Here is a 16571-nt window from a genome sequence, read left to right as displayed (position 1 = left end):
GTTGCTGGGTGCCATCTTATCATAATGATGTATATAAATTGTCACAAAGTCACTGGAAAGGCCCTCATTGAATTACTGAAACTGATTACGTTGCTTTGTCCAGAGCAATTTAATAACACAGATTGTTTGAGCAGCATAACACAAATTCAGAGAATTTCCCCCCAACTCTGCTGCAGTGTCCTATATCTTGCACAGGTATTGTAGTCCTTATTTGGTATTGGTTGAGAAGGTTGATAGCGTATGTCAATCTTGTGGTGGCAATGTGCTGAAAGAGGAAGCAACATCTTTTATTGAAGTTTCTATCGAGGAGCGACTGCAGGTGGTGTTTGCAAAAAGAGGGTTTCAAAGAAAAACTGAATTTCAGATTCAAGAGGCAGAAAAAGGGAAGAGTTAACAATGAGGATATATATGATGGAGAGGTGTACAGAAAATATGCAGCTGTCGGTGGGCCATTAAGAGATCCTAGAAATATATAATTTACCTGGAACACTGATGGAGTGCCTATTTTTAAATCGTCAAAATTCTCAGTCTGGCCATTTTATTGTATCATTAATGAGTTGAGCTACAGTGAACGCAATAAAAGGGAAAATATGATTTTAGCTGGACTTTGGTTTGGGGACTCCAAACCTTCCATGTTGACATTCCTGAAGCCTTTAAGCAACACTTTACATAAGCTTGAAGAGCATTGTGTTTTTGTTAGATACAGGAAGACCTCAAAGTCTTTTCTATGCACAGTTTTGACCATCGCTGACTTGGCTTGCAGGGGTATTGGTCTCCAATACTGTGCAATTCAATGGTCAGTTTGAATGCCTCAAATGTGAACAGCCTGGAGTGACTGTGAAAACTGGAGTGAGAGGACCTAATAAATGCTTTCCCATTTCAGCAGGACAACCCAAAAGGCTCACAGTGTACACAAGACAAGTTAATTTATGATGCATAATCTGCCTTTGAGACTCAAAGCACTGTGCATGGTGTTAAGGGTCCTACTTGGCTCAGTAAATGTGAAAGTTTTGACCTTATTTGTGTGAATTCCATTGACTACATACACTCTGTACTGCTTGGAGTCATGCTCTTACTAATGTTTTTGTGGCTTTCTACTGAATTCTCTCGTCAGCCTTTTAGCATGATCAAAGGGACATGTGAGATTGACAAGCGGTAACAATATATACTGCCACCGTCTAATCTGATGCGTTGTCCTTGCTCAGTTACATCACACAGAATGTTCTTCAAAGGACCCGAATATCGGTCCCTTTTGCTATTTTTTGACCTGGTTGTTTTCAGGGGTCTTCTTGGTGCTTTCTATTACAACCATTTTCTAGTTCTTACTGAAGCAGTTTTCATACTCGTGATGGACTCCATATCATTTAAACAGATTGACCATGCTGAAAAACTACTCTTGAACTTTTGCTCCCAGATAGCTGATCTTTATGGTGAGAGATACCAAGCTGCTAATTGTTCACTTAGCTGACAGTGTTAGAGACCTTGGGCCACTGTGGACTCATTCAGGTTTCCATTTTGAGGACAAAAATGGCTATTTGCTAGGGATCATACATGGCACTCAAAATATACCTATTCAGATAGTACATGCTGTTGGTCTTGTACAGTCTCTTCCAATAATTGCACAAAGTGTAAAACTTGGCAATGTTGTTGTGGAATTCTATTCCAGATTGTCCAATGACTACAATGTCCAATGACTACAGCTTTTGCCAAGAAAGTACAGTGCCTTGCGAAAGTATTCGGCCCCCTTGAACTTTGCGACCTTTTGCCACATTTCAGGCTTCAAACATAAAGATATGAAACTGTATTTTTTTGTGAAGAATCAACAACAAGTGGGACACAATCATGAAGTGGAACAACATTTATTGGATATTTCAAACTTTTTTAACAAATCAAAAACTGAAAGATTGGTCGTGCAAAATTATTCAGCCCCTTTACTTTCAGTGCAGCAAACTCTCTCCAGAAGTTCAGTGAGGATCTCTGAATGATCCAATGTTGACCTAAATGACTAATGATGATAAATACAATCCACCTGTGTGTAATCAAGTCTCCGTATAAATGCACCTGCACTGTGATAGTCTCAGAGGTCCGTTAAAAGCGCAGAGAGCATCATGAAGAACAAGGAACACACCAGGCAGGTCCAAGATACTGTTGTGAAGAAGTTTAAAGCCGGATTTGGATACAAAAAGATTTCCCAAGCTTTAAACATCCCAAGGAGCACTGTGCAAGCGATAATATTGTAATGGAAGGAGTATCAGACCAATGCAAATCTACCAAGACCTGGCCGTCCCTCTAAACTTTCAGCTCATACAAGGAGAAGACTGATCAGAGATGCGGCCAAGAGGCCCATGATCACTCTGGATGAACTGCTGAGATCTACAGCTGAGGTGGGAGACTCTGTCCATAGGACAACAATCAGTCGTATATTGCACAAATCTGGCCTTTATGGAAGAGTGGCAAGAAGAAAGCCATTTCTTAAAGATATCCATAAAAAGTGTCGTTTAAAGTTTGCCACAAGCCACCTGGGAGACACACCAAACATGTGGAAGAAGGTGCTCTGGTCAGATGAAACCAAAATTGAACTTTTTGGCAACAATGCAAAACGTTATGTTTGGCGTAAAAGCAACACAGCTCATCACCCTGAAAACACCATCCCCACTGTCAAACATGGTGGCGGCAGCATCATGGTTTGGGCCTGCTTTTCTTCAGCAGGGACAGGAAAGATGGTTAAAATTGATGGGAAGATGGATGGAGCCAAATACAGGACCATTCTGGAAGAAAACCAGATGGAGTCTGCAAAAGACCTGAGACTGGGACGAAGATTTGTCTTCCAACAAGACAATGATCCAAAACATAAAGCAAAATCTACAATGGAATGGTTCAAAAATAAACATATCCAGGTGTTAGAATGGCCAAGTCAAAGTCCAGACCTGAATCCAATCGAGAATCTGTGGAAAGAACTGAAAACTGCTGTTCACAAATGCTCTCCATCCAACCTCACTGAGCTCGAGCTGTTTTGCAACGAGGAATGGGAAAAAATTTCAGTCTCTCGATGTGCAAAACTGATAGAGACATACCCCAAGCGACTTACAGCTGTAATCGCAGCAAAAGGTGGCGCTACAAAGTATTAACTTAAGGGGGCTGAATAATTTTGCACGCCCAATTTTTCAGTTTTTGATTTGTTAAAAAAGTTTGAAATGTCCAATAAATGTCGTGCCACTTCATGATTGTGTCCCACTTGTTGTTGATTCTTCACAAAAACAGTTTTATATCTTCATGTTTGAAGCCTGAAATGTGGCAAAAGGTCGCAAAGTTCAAGGGGGCCGAATACTTTCGCAAGGCACTGTAAGTATGATTCTCAATCAGAGACAACAAACGACACCTGCCTCTGATTGAGAACCATACCAGGCCAAACACATAAATCCTACATAGAAAAAAGTACATAGAATACCCACCCCAACTCACGCCCTGACCAAACTAACACAAAGACATAATAAAGGAACTAAGGTCAGAACGTGACAGTATCCCCCCCAAAGGTGCGGACTCCGGCAGCAAAACCTGAACCTATAGGGGATGGTCTGGGTGGGTGTCTGTCCGCGGTGGCGGCTCTGGCGCGGGACGTGGACCCCACTCCACCATAGTCTTTGCCCGCTTCTTTGCCCGCTTCAGTGGCGCCTGTAGAGCGGTGCCCCTCGCCGCCGACCTCGGACTGGTGACCTTTGCAGCGAGTCCCACATAGATGGGAGACTCCGACAGCTCCTGACTGACGGGCGGCTCTGGCAGCTCCTGACTGACGGGCGGCTCTGGCAGCTCAGGACAGACGGGCGGCCCTGGCAGCTCCTGACTGACGTGCGGCCCTGGCAGCTCCTGACTGACGGTCGGCTCTGTCAGCGCTGGACAGGAGGGAGACTCTGGCAGCGCTGGACAGGAGGGAGACTCTGGCAGCGCTGGACAGGAGGGAGACTCTGGCAGCGATGGACAGGAGGAAGACTCTGGCAGCGCTGGACAGGAGGAAGACTCTGGCAGCGCTGGACAGGAGGGAGACTCTGGCAGCGATGGACAAGAGGAAGACTCTGGCAGCGCTGGACAGGAGGAAGACTCTGGCAGCGCTGGACAGGAGGAAGACTGGCAGTGCTGGACAGGAGGAAGACTCTGGCAGCGCTGGACAGGAGGAAGACTCTGGCAGCGCTGGACAGGAGGAAGACTCTGGCAGCGCTGGACAGGAGGAAGACTCTGGCAGCGCTGGACAGGAGGAAGACTCTGGCAGCGCTGGACAGGAGGAAGACTCTGGCAGCGCTGGACAGGAGGAAGACTCTGGAATCGCTGGACAGGCGGGAGCACCTGGAAGCACTGGACTGGAGGGAGCACCTGGAGGGAAGAGATGGAGAGACAGCCTGGTGCGTGGGGCTGCCACCGGAGGCCTGGTGCGTGGAGGAGGCACCGGATGGACCGGACCGTGGAGGCGCACTGGAGGTCTCGAGCACCGAACCTGCACAACCTGTCCTGCTGGATAGTAGCCCGGCCAGTGTGGCGGGGTGGAACATACCGCACTGGGCTGTGCTGGTGAACCGGGGACACCGTGAGTAGGGCTGGTGCCATATACCCCTGGGCTCGATGCCCACTCTAGCCCGGCCTATACGAGGTGCTGCGATGTAGCGCACCGGGCTATGCCTGCGCACTGGGGACACCGTGCGCCTCACGGCATAACATGGTGCCTGCCCGGTCCACCTCTCTCCACTGTAAGCATGGGGAGTTTGCTCAGGTCTCCTACCTGCCTCCCCGTGTGACCCCCCCCAATACATTTTTGGGGCTGCCTCTCGTCCCTGTTGCGCTGCCGTGCTAGCTCCTCATAATGCCGCCTCTCGGCTTTGGCTGCCTCCAGCTCTTCCCGGGGGCGGCGATATTCCCCAGCCTGTGCCCAGGGTCCCCTACCGTCCAAAATCTCCTCCCATGTCCAGGAGTCCAGAACCCTCTGCCCCTGGTTACCATGCTGCTTGGTCCGGTTGTGGTGGGTGATTCTGTAATGAAATTCGTCTTCCTCTGACGAGGAGTATGACAGATCGAACCAAAATGCAGCGTGGTACGTGTCCATGTTGATAATTTATTAACATCGAACACCAAAAACAAAATAACAAGGAGAACGAATGAAAACGAAACAGTTCTGTCTGGTGAAGACACAGAGACAGAAAACAATCACCCACAACTAAAATGGGGAAAACAGGCTACCTAAGTATGATTCTCAATCAGAGACAATGAACGACACTTGCCTCTGATAGAGAACCATACCAGGCCAAACACATAAATACTACATAGAAAAAAGAACATAGACTACTCACGCCCTGACCAAACTAACACAAAGACATAATAAAGGAACTAAGGTCAGAAAGTGACAAGCTTTAAAGTCATTAAAACAGCATTGCCAGTTCTGCCTAAGGCGGCACACTACTTTGTCATTCATCATTGTTCTCTTTATTGTTTGTTATTAATGCTTTGTAAACATATGGCTTGATTTGTTCATGTCAAGGATGTTTTGTTTTCTATTTCAGTAGTTTCATTAACATGCTGTATTGACTGATACTTCACAGGGGGGTTCTGGGGATGCAGCAACCGTCACAAAATCGTTATACTGTACATTGGATGTGTAGTTAATTGTGCTGTTATTTAAAGAATTTAAAAAATGATTTTAAAGAATTGGTTAAATTACATTCTAGCTGAGCAAATGACCACCACTTTGCCTTATATAGTAAATCTGATTCAAAACTTTACATTGATGCAAAATAAGACTTATAAGAACATTTTGAGATCTTGATTTATTAAACAAATCATTCAAATAAGATGAAGATTAAACAGTGTTAGACATATTTGAGAAATTGCACCGTCATAAATGGGTGAGGAAATGTTTAAGAAAATATCTTCTTTTTGGATCTGAGTAAGAGATCTGTGTTGAGACTTGGATGTGATAACTGAAACATATTTGAGACGTTGGATACAGTCACCAATGAGACAACAGAGTTTATCTTTAGATCTGGCTGTTTATCTCACTCTTTGAAGGTTTTGAGAAACATTAAGAACATTGGAATGAGACTTACCCCAGAACATTGTGAGACATTTTGAGATCTTATAGCTTGATCATAGTGATTGACTATTTCTCAGGAGCAGTATTTGACAAGTATGAGAAAATAGTCAAAATCTCATATCGGTGTTGAATTGTGCTTAATCATGTCTAGGATAAATAAATGTGATGAAGAAGAGGTCTTATCTTAATTTTGTCTTTCCTGTGGGGAGGCAGCCAGCTAACGTTAGTTAAACAACAATGAACAAAGTGCCAACAATGCCTAACATTAGGCTCTAACTAGAAAAGCAAACAGCTCTGGGAAACAATAATAACTTCCGCTAGGGAGCCAGCCAGCTAATGTTAGCTAGCTAGTTAACTGTACACTTTAGCTTAAGACATATAGCTAGCTATCTAGGTAAACAATGAACCTAGCTAGGTAAACAATGTTTAAGAGGACACACGCCACGTAACATTAGCTAATGAGCCAGCCAGCTAACGTTAGCTAATTAAACAACAATGAACAAAGTGCCAACAATGCCACAGTGCTGGGAGATAACCCACCATGTCCAATGTTAGCTAGCTAACATTAGGCTCTAACTAGAAAAGCAAATTGCTCTGGGAAACAAATAATAACATCAGCTAGGGAGCCAGCCAGCTAACAGTACATTTTAGCTTGAAATGAAACCACTTTCTGTCAAAATTAGAAGCTAGACTATCTTACCTGTATACATCATCATGCATGATGGATGAGTCTCCCTCTCAGGAATGCCATACCACGATTGCCCTTAGTTTGAAGATGTAATCCGGAGACCGGTGTTTTCTTCATCTCTTTAGCTATCATACTCTAATTTCGCTGATTTCAAATCTTGATCCTCCAGAAAGCTCCACTACACTATAATTTTTTTAAAAAGCCACGTTCGACAGGATTACCAACACAAACTGACGAGCTCAAATAGACAGCAGCCTTCAATATGGCAGACAAATCCTCTCTCCTCTCTCGGCATGTCCAGCCCAATCATTATCTTAGCCAATCATGGCTAGTGGAAAGGTTGCTAGCTTTTTCTGTGGCTTAACCAACAAGGCTCGTAATTTAACAATTTAATTCGTATTTACAGATGGCATACAAGTTTGTTATTAAGGCACATGAAAGTTCACACGTTCAAGAAGGCATTTCTTGCCAAAAAAACACATTTTGATAAAAAAATATTTAATTCTGTTCAAAAGGCTCTCCTGTGAAGTCTGACTTGCAACATACGCCTTGTTTCCTGAATCGTGTCAGATATGTTCTAATTCAATCAAAGGCAATAGCAAACATAATTTACAAAGTCAGTTTAGTTTTGAGAGGTAGGTGGCTCTCCAAAACCCTGACTCCTAATCTTCGAAAATAAAGCTAACGTTTTGTATTTATTTCAACACTATTGATATCACTACTGAAACACACAAAATAAAAGTAACACTACAAATATCACCAGATTATGGGATTGCACCGTTCTCCAGAGTAGTCTGTCTGCAAACATTTTAGAGAAAATGAGTGAGCAAGTTGGTAAACCTTTTAAGAAGCATCACTACCGAGCATCTATTATATCAAGAAAAAGTATGGTTTTGGAACTAAAATATATGTTTGCGGCAATGTACATTTGTCCAAATGAAAGATAGCCAGACATATGCAAGCTATTGGGATTCTTTAAAGTCCAAAATAAGTCAAAATTGTCCAAACCGAAACAATAAACAAACAATTGACACCATAGAGATACAGTGCCGTGAAAAAGTATTTGCCCCCTTTCTAATTTTCTCCAATTTGCCATATTATTGATACTGAATGTCATCAGATCTTCAACCAAAATCTGAGTGAACAAATAACACAACAATTACATACTTATTTCATTTATTTCATAAACAAAGTTATGCAACACCTAATGCGCCTGTATGAAAAATTATTTGCCCCCTTACACTCAAGAACTGGTTGTGACACCTTTAGCTGCAATGACTCCAACCTAACACTTCCTCTAGTGGTTGATCAGTCACTCACATCGCTGTGGATGAATTTTGGCCCACCCTTACATGCAGAACTGCTGTAACTCAGCTAAATTTGTGGGTTTTCAAGCATAAACTGTTTGTTTCAACTCCTGCCACACCATCTCAATTGGAATTAGGTCAGGACATTTACTAGGTCATTCCAAAACGTCAAATGTGTTGCTTTTTAAACATTTTCATGTAGACTTGATGTGTGTTTTTGATCATTGCCTTGCAATGAGGGGGGGGGGGGGGGGGGTCTACTAAGCTATATGGAATGTTTTTTAGAAGATCATACCAAGGATCATTTAGCTATTTGATTTAGAATGTTAAGACCCCTTGAAGTATCAAAAAACATATCAAATGTTTTTTTGATTAAGAATATTTTTGGGCCTTACTGCTATTAGCCCATACAAACGCATTGAATAACAGATTCACTACATAGAACAACAGATACTCCCCAAAAAATATCAAAAGGAAGATTATTCTGAAGTTTCTCTCCTATATCTGAGAGACATAAACAGATTAGAAAACTTTTCTCTTTTTCTTACATGTATTTAACCCATTATTTTTGGCACTAAACAGTCTAAGGCTGGGGGTTGGGGGGTTCTACTAAGCTATATGGAATTGAAGGTAGTACCATGGATCCTTTAGCTATTTAATTTAGAATGTTAAGACCCCTTGAAGTATTCAACCCAAAATATATATTTGATGTAGAAAAAAAATTGGGCCTTACAAGCGCATTGAATATCAGATTTACTACATATCAAAACTAAGTTTGTTTTGAAGTGTCTCTCCTATATCTGAGAGACATAAGAAAGATCAGGACACATATATATATATATATATATATATATTTTTTTTTTTACATGTATTTAACCTCATATTTTGAGCATTAACACATAGCCCTGAGGTCTGAGCCCTTGTACTAGAAATATAACAATATGTTCACTAACAGTCATAGAAATCACAGAGGAATTTGCATTGGTCCTGAACATAAATACATTCTGTACACACACAAAAACTATTGCAGTATTGTTCCTCACTTTGTATATTTAATGTCTAAATCCAATGTAAAAAATATGGAGAAGTATAATAGTTTACCTTTAATGTAAATAATAAATATACACGTAGATCCTATTTACACCATCTGAGGTGTTTGTGTTGTTCCCACCATCGTTTGAGACACAGCAAACTCTTGTATACAGGGTGGGTGTCATTTCAATCATATAAATATAATGTATAGAATGGACATATCCCTTCATACCGCTACATGTGGACATTGCACAAACATCATCCTGCTGGAGTGTTATAAACAAAAAAATCTATGAGTGTGATTGTGTAACAAAGACAAAAATATTATGCTGTAAATATCATATCAATGTGCTTATAAAGACAGTATGTAAACACGTACCAAGCAAATAAAAATAAGGTACAGCTTTAGCTATCTAAATGGCATTCTATTTGTCAAATTTTCCAAATCTTAAGGATTTGGCTGTCTAACCATACACTGACATGCACAGCTCTCGGGTGAGGTTAAGTCTTCAAATCTCCAGTGGGTGAAGTCCCTTCCATATAATCTATGTAATGTATTACAGGTTATGGACCCATGGAGGCAGGAGCGGTGGAGTGCATGACACTTCATTCTGGATATGACAGAGTTTGCCTTAGCCCATTGGTCCAGCAGGCAGAGGCCAGTAATCAGCAACTACAGACAGATGTGTGATGCAGGAGAATGGCACTCTTCCCATACCACTGTGTAGCAGTGGTGACTCGTCATTCTCCTACCCACCTGTTTTGAGCCCCACATTTTTATATTTTATATTATATATATATATATATATATATATATATATATATATAGAGAGAGAGAGAGAGAGAGTTAAGGTCGGAAATTTACATACACTTAGGTTGTAGTCATTAAAACTCGTTTTTCAACCACTCCACACATTTCTTGTTGACAAACTATAGTTCTTGCAAGTTGGCTAGGACAACTACTTTGTGCATGACACGTAATTTTTCCAACAATTGTTTACAGACAGATTATTTCACTTATAACTCACCGTATCACAATTCCAGTGGGTCAGAAGTTTTAAAAAACTAAGTTGACTGTGCCTTTAAACAGCTTGGAAAATTCCAGAAATGGCTTTAGAAGCTTCTGCTAGGCTAATTGACATAATTTGAGTCAATTAGAGGTGTACCTGTGGATGTATTTCAAGGCGTACCTTCAAACTCAGTGCCTCTTTGCTTGATATCATGGGGAAATCAAAAGAAATCAGCCAAGACCGCAGAAAAAAAATTGTAGACCTCCACAAGTCTGGTTCATCCTTGGGAGCAATTTCCAAACGCCTGAAGGTACCACGTTCATCTGCACAAACAATAGTATGCAAGTATAAACACCAATGAACTACGCAGCAGTCATACCGCTCAGGAAGGAGATGCGTTATGTCACCTAGAGATGAACGTATTTTGGTGCAAAAAGTGCAAATCAATCCCAGAACAACAGCAAAGGACCTGATGAAGATGCTGGAGGAAACAGGTGCAGAAGTATCTGTATCCACAGTAAAAGGAGTCTTGTATCGACATAACCTGAAAGGAATTCAGCAAGGAAGAAGCCACTGCTCCAAAACCGCAATAAAAAATCCAGACTATGGTTTGCAACTGCGCATGGGGACAAAGATCGTACTTTTTGGAGAAATGTCCTCTGGTCTGATGAAACAAAATTACAACTGTTTGGCCATAATGACCATTGTTATGTTTGGAGGCAAAAGGGGGAGGCTTGCAAGCCGTCATGTTGTGGGGGTGCTTTGCTGCAGGAGGGACTGGTGCACTTCACAAAATAGATGGCATCATGTGGCAGGAAAATTATGTGGATATATTGAAGCAACATCTCAAGACATCAGTCAGGAAGTTAAAGCTTGGTCGCAAATGGGTCTTCCAAATGGACAATGACCCCAAGAATACTTCCAAAGTTGTGGAAAAATGGCTTAAGGACAACAAAGTCAAGGTATTCGAGTGGCCATCCCAAAGCCCTGACCTCAATCCCATAGAAAATGTGTGGGCAGAACTGAAAAAGCATGTGTGAGCAAGGAGGCCTACAAACCTGACTCAGTTACACCAGCTCTGTCAGGAGGAATGGGCCAAAATTTACCCAACTAATTGTGGGAAACTTGTGGAAGACTACCTGAAACGTTTGACCCAAGTTAAACAATTTAAAGGCAATGCTACCAAATACTAATTGAGTGCATGTAAACCTCTGACCCACTGGGAATATGATGAAAGAAATAAAAGCTGAAATAAATCATTCTCTCTACTATTATTCTGACATTTCATATTCTTAAAATGAAGTGGTGATCCTAACTGACCTAAGACAGGGAATTTTTACTAGGATTAAATGTCAAGAATTGTGAAAAACTGAGTTTAAATGTATTTGGCTAAGGTCTATGTAAACTTCTGACTTCAACTGTATATCCTTGAGTTAATAAAGCTGCATTCAAACATAGTCACTTTTTTGTTTTCATGTGTAAGGCAGCTCCAAAATGCAGGTCTTTCAGCCTAGCTCAGTGCTTTCTGTGGTGGTGGGGCAAGCCAGCAGAAAATAGGAGCATTGCGCTGTGATTGGCTCAGTGTTCTGTCTCTCATGGGGACACTATGTCAGGGGGACATTGAAAATGTAAGGGTAGACATTGAAAATGTAACCCCTTTGGATCCTGCCATATAGTTATAATACAAGTGCCCAAGAAGGCTGAAGGTCTTTGGCCACAGATAAAATGACGTCAAATCACATTTTTGTACAGTATAGTAGCTTTGACTGGACTGATCATGTCAACATCTTACTTTCAAAATCATAGCTAGTCATCATCATGAATCAAGTAAACAATCTACTGGCAAATCCTTTTTAATCCTTGTCATATGAAGAGAGATAATGAAGAGAAATGATAGATAAAACATATCGGTGCTCATCAGCCATTAGACATAAACGTTACACAACAAGTTGGAAATCGCAAATTCAACAGTGAGTGGTTTGGAAGGAATCGGTGAATTGCAAATGGGAAGTCGGTAATAAACGAGCTCAGACTGGGAAAAAAAGTTTTGAACGGTCATCCAACTCGGAATGGTAAATCTGGCCTCTTTCTCTTTGATGACAAAATTTGTCCACAACAGACCACCACGCCACATTCCTGTTCAAGCGAGCACATCACAACAAGGTGAGTCCAAAAATATCTTATATGCTTCTGCATAAATTGTGTAATATGCCTGGAAGATATGTATACTCTATCTAAGAAAGTAATACAAAGTGTATGTTGTGTAGTAAGCTGTTAGTAGCCCATGTGCTTCACCCTAAAAATGTGGTCTATTTTCAGCTCTTCATTTTTCCTAACGTTACTGTTCTGACTCGGTGGTGCACATGTAGCCTATAATCTGTTTTTGAGAAATGTCATCATCGAATATTGTAAGAGCTTTCATTGTCTACTTATATGCTCCCTTTATTTATCCTACGGTTCTGACGTGGTGTACAGGGAAAATACTGTAAGAGCAGCCCATGTTCTGCATTCTGTCAATGTACATTTCAAAAGTGCTGAACACATAGTTATATTGACTACTTTCGCCTTAGCTTGCTCATTAATGTCTTAATCGAAATTACTGAATGCCTCTTATCCGCTCGTCGTTCCCTTATGCCATAGTTTGTACATCTCAAATTTCCGTAGGAACCACATTTGTTTAAGCAAGTCAGCTGTATCAGCTATGTTTTTAAAAAAGGCAGTAAACAAAGCTGAATTAACTGTTTCACTGCCAGACAAGGCTCTAAAGATAGCCAGGTCTAGCGGTGGTAAGGATTCACTTCATGGTGCTGAAAAGAAAGCTCTGCTGTTGGGACAGCTTTATGTAGGCCCAAACAGTTTGTGCGCACTGCTTGTCACCATTATAGTGAAACAAATTAATTGTTTAGTGTTGTGTTGTGTAGTGGGTTTGCTGACATGCATCCCCAATTTTGGGGGGGGGGGAGTTTGCACCTCCAAGATTTACATGCTAAAATCGTCACTGCTCTGTACGCTACTAACCAATTCATAGCTTCCTCCAGGAGGAAGCTTTGTATCGTCAGTAGCCTACAGAGTAATATGAGAAGAATGCAATTGCGAAACTTATGTAGATATTCTAAACAAAATGTTTTGATAACTTTAAAGTGTGGCAGTTCCACACTTCACATAATACAGTAGAAGCAGTGTTCTGCTAATATATCTATGTGCAAATATGACACTTTCCTGTATGCTGTACCTTTTGGTTACTGGCCCAACGTTCTTAACCACCAGGCTACCAGCCACAATGACATCAGTCACATCAACCCGACGTGTTCTCACCTCGTCATGGTAAGGTTGGTAGCCTAGTCTCATCAATGGTAAATGTTATTCTCTGTGAAGTCTCCACCCATGTCATAGAATATGTAGTCTATAGACAGCCCCCTCATTCGCAATGTCTTGCATAACTGACATCATCAGCCATGCACAGCATCTCCCGATTTATACAGACATTAATGGAGTTTTATATTCAACTAAAGCCAGTCAAGATAGCGGATCTTCATCTCACTTGTATGTATTTTCAACAGCAAAACTGTCGCCATTTAACCAGTTTTGCCCATAGGTTTGTTGTTCACGTCAAAATGAAGGTGTTCAGTTGCCTTACTGTAAACGTCTGTGTTTTGATCATATTCTATGTTTCAATGCCAAACTATAATTCAGACAAACACTTGTGACGTTCAAATAATGAATTAATATTGACAGAGAACACTGATGGGTTTGATAATTTACTTGTTGCATGAATAAACTCAAACACTCTTTTTCATGACAAAATGTAAATCAATTAGTAATACATTTCCATTCCATCTTGTGTACTGCTACTAATTGTAAATTATGTGAAACTATACAGAACTATGTGCTTTATTAATAAACCAATAGGATATTTATGTCCTGGATATCAAAATGCAATCAAAGGAAAAGTAAGCAAGAAACTACATTAATGCATAGACACAAAAATAAAGCAAATATATGCATGCCAGCCTAAATAATGCCACCAACTCCCTTTCCTTCTCTACTCGCTCTCTCTGTCTGTACGTCCCTCTTATTCCCTCCCCTCTCTCTCACACACACTCCTCTCTCCCTTCCTCCCCTCTCACTCAAACACTCTCTCTTATTCCCACTCCTCTCTCCCTATCTTCCCTACCTCTCTTTTCCTCCCTCTCCTCTCTCTGTCCATGGTATGTCCTGCAGTCTCTCTTCTGCACTTGCGGCAGTGCTCATATCGTCACTTATCTAAATGGGATCTTTGCCTCACTATCTGATACAGGCAGACAGGAGGTGAGAGCTTCCCGGTTTCCTCCTCTATCCCTCCTCCATATTTGTTTTCCAAAACAGGGATATGTTGTACACAGTCACAGCGTTTGCCTAAGATGCTTTCAGCTGAGACACAGGACCCATCATAGAGTCACAGAGATAGCAGCAACCATTTTTTTATGACACTAATATCAAGTGCGTGGAGCCTGCAGGAGGAGAAATTCTTATTGCGTTAATGCACAAGTCAAAGATAAAGATGAGAAGGAAATCAAGTGCCTCCAGATTTCTTTTCAGTCCCTCGAGGATTCTGCGATGGCATTTTTTTTTTTTTTTGCTAAATCAACAATTCCCTGCATATTGTGCGAGGCCTTGGACATTTTACCAATCACCACACTATTTCTGCATAAACCAGTAAAATCATTGCAATATTATAGCATAAAAGTGCAATATTATAGCATCGCAGCGCAAAAAGAGAGCTCTGCACATTTACTGCATAATATGTTTCATTCAAGCCATACGTCAACAAACTAATTGGATAAAATCATTGCATATTGCCATGCAAAATGTCAGAATTGGCACATCTAAATAAAGCATTTATGCCCGCAAATATCACAGAAAATCCCCACGAAATCCTGGAAGGACTGGCTAATGAATGCCACAGTGTGAATGCCATTACGTTGCATGAGTGCCTCCTTTCATGCCGTTAGAGGAGATAATCTTTATACGGCACATATTTAGACTATGGTTTATACAAAGTAGCCTTTTGTGGGGTTCTTCTTATTCAGCAGCAATACATTAATGTATGGTAATTGGGCACCAGCTCCACGAGCACTCCAATGCCATTTTCTAGTTAGAACAAATGCTTGAGCTCTTGTGAAACATTTGTTCCATTTGCACACAGACACAAACACACCCTCCCTTTAAGAAAAACAGACTTACGTGTTCTGAAGCGGTGGTGTGGGCGTGTGGCTGGACCTTTCACAGAGCGTCCAGGGTTCCAGCGCCCTGTGGGCTTGGCTGGGGGAGGTGGTGGAGAAGTGGGCGGTTGCACCTTGGTTGTGGCTTTGGTAGTTGTTGATGTTGGACTAGGTCGTGAGTTCGGGGGGTCCTTATCCTTACGACCGTTTCCCGTGTTGCCGTTCTGCTGTACCGTGGTGCTGTGCGGGGTCATCTCTTTACCCCCAGGCAGGACAAGTCGAGTGGTGCGGGTAGTGGTGGTGGTGCCCATCACGTGGGTGCCACTGCCAATCCGGTTGTGGAGGTGCGGGGCCGAGTGGTTGGAGGGCGGCACAAATCGAGTTCTCGGGGCTGGGGCCGTGCCATCGGACGCTAGAGGGTTGGTGGTGGAAGTCGTGGTCATAGTGTCTGGTCGTTTGGGCAGGGCGCTGGGTTCATAGAGAAAGATGGGATCCTGCCCTATGCCTTTGGCATCCACCAGGTCCGTGGGCAGATAGTCTTGAATGGAGCCCACTACAATCCATTTAAGCAGCATTAGACTGAGGCCAAGGCCCACAAAGCCCATCACCAAGGGCACCGCACACAGCCAGGTCTGCTGGCGGGACCACACGGCACAGGGCCCACAGCGAAGAGGCCCCGGGGCCCGAGGGGAGACCTGTTCGTCCCCGGGTTCCTCCAAGGTCATGGCCCCCAGAGTGCTCGTTCCTGAGTGCTCACTCATCCTGCCGATGCCGTTAAAGTTCAGGGGTCAAACCGGAGGCCCAATGACAAAAGGGCACAAACGAGACAGGGGATGGGGAACAGAACCAACAGTGGGCATCTTACCAATGCACCCACACAAAATGTCTACATTTATACCCACACACACATAGACACAAGAAGGCACCCACAGACACGTACAAGTAATTACAAGCCAAGCAGCTCACGAGGATGCACACGTAAGCAAATATACACTCTCTCTGGCGCAGAGCTAGCTAAGTACACACACAAACAAACACACAAACAAACAGACACACAGGTTGGACATGGATAGGTGAGGATGCTGAACGGAGGGGGCGAGCCACGCTGTAGTTAGGTGGTAACGAAACAACGGTAAATCCCAAGATACTTCACTCCCGTATGAGGAAAAAAGCTGATGAAAAAGGCAGGCAGGAGAACATCGATTCACGGTGTGGCAAGCTTCAGACCATAGCTGTAAATCCTGTGTGTGTGTCAATGAG

At 42.3% G+C, this 16571-nt stretch overlaps 1 protein-coding gene across 1 annotated transcript in view; it reads right to left on the bottom strand.

Moving 5' to 3' along the window:
• The window catches only part of LOC139368292 (neuregulin 3b), a 412189-nt gene extending 395780 nt beyond the window's left edge, over positions 1-16409 (bottom strand). Inside the window, exon 1 of the mRNA XM_071107039.1 lies at positions 15334-16409. Within this exon, the coding sequence (XP_070963140.1) occupies positions 15334-16072 (739 nt within the window). The 5' untranslated portion in view covers positions 16073-16409. The remainder of the gene's footprint in view (positions 1-15333) is intronic.
• Between the last annotated feature and the right edge of the window lie 162 nt (positions 16410-16571).

This window comes from Oncorhynchus clarkii, chromosome 16, assembly GCF_045791955.1.
Source record: "Oncorhynchus clarkii lewisi isolate Uvic-CL-2024 chromosome 16, UVic_Ocla_1.0, whole genome shotgun sequence".
Lineage (NCBI taxonomy): Eukaryota > Metazoa > Chordata > Actinopteri > Salmoniformes > Salmonidae > Oncorhynchus > Oncorhynchus clarkii.
The sequence above is the reverse complement of the archived record's forward strand: the minus strand, read 5'-3'. Positions and strand labels throughout refer to the sequence as shown.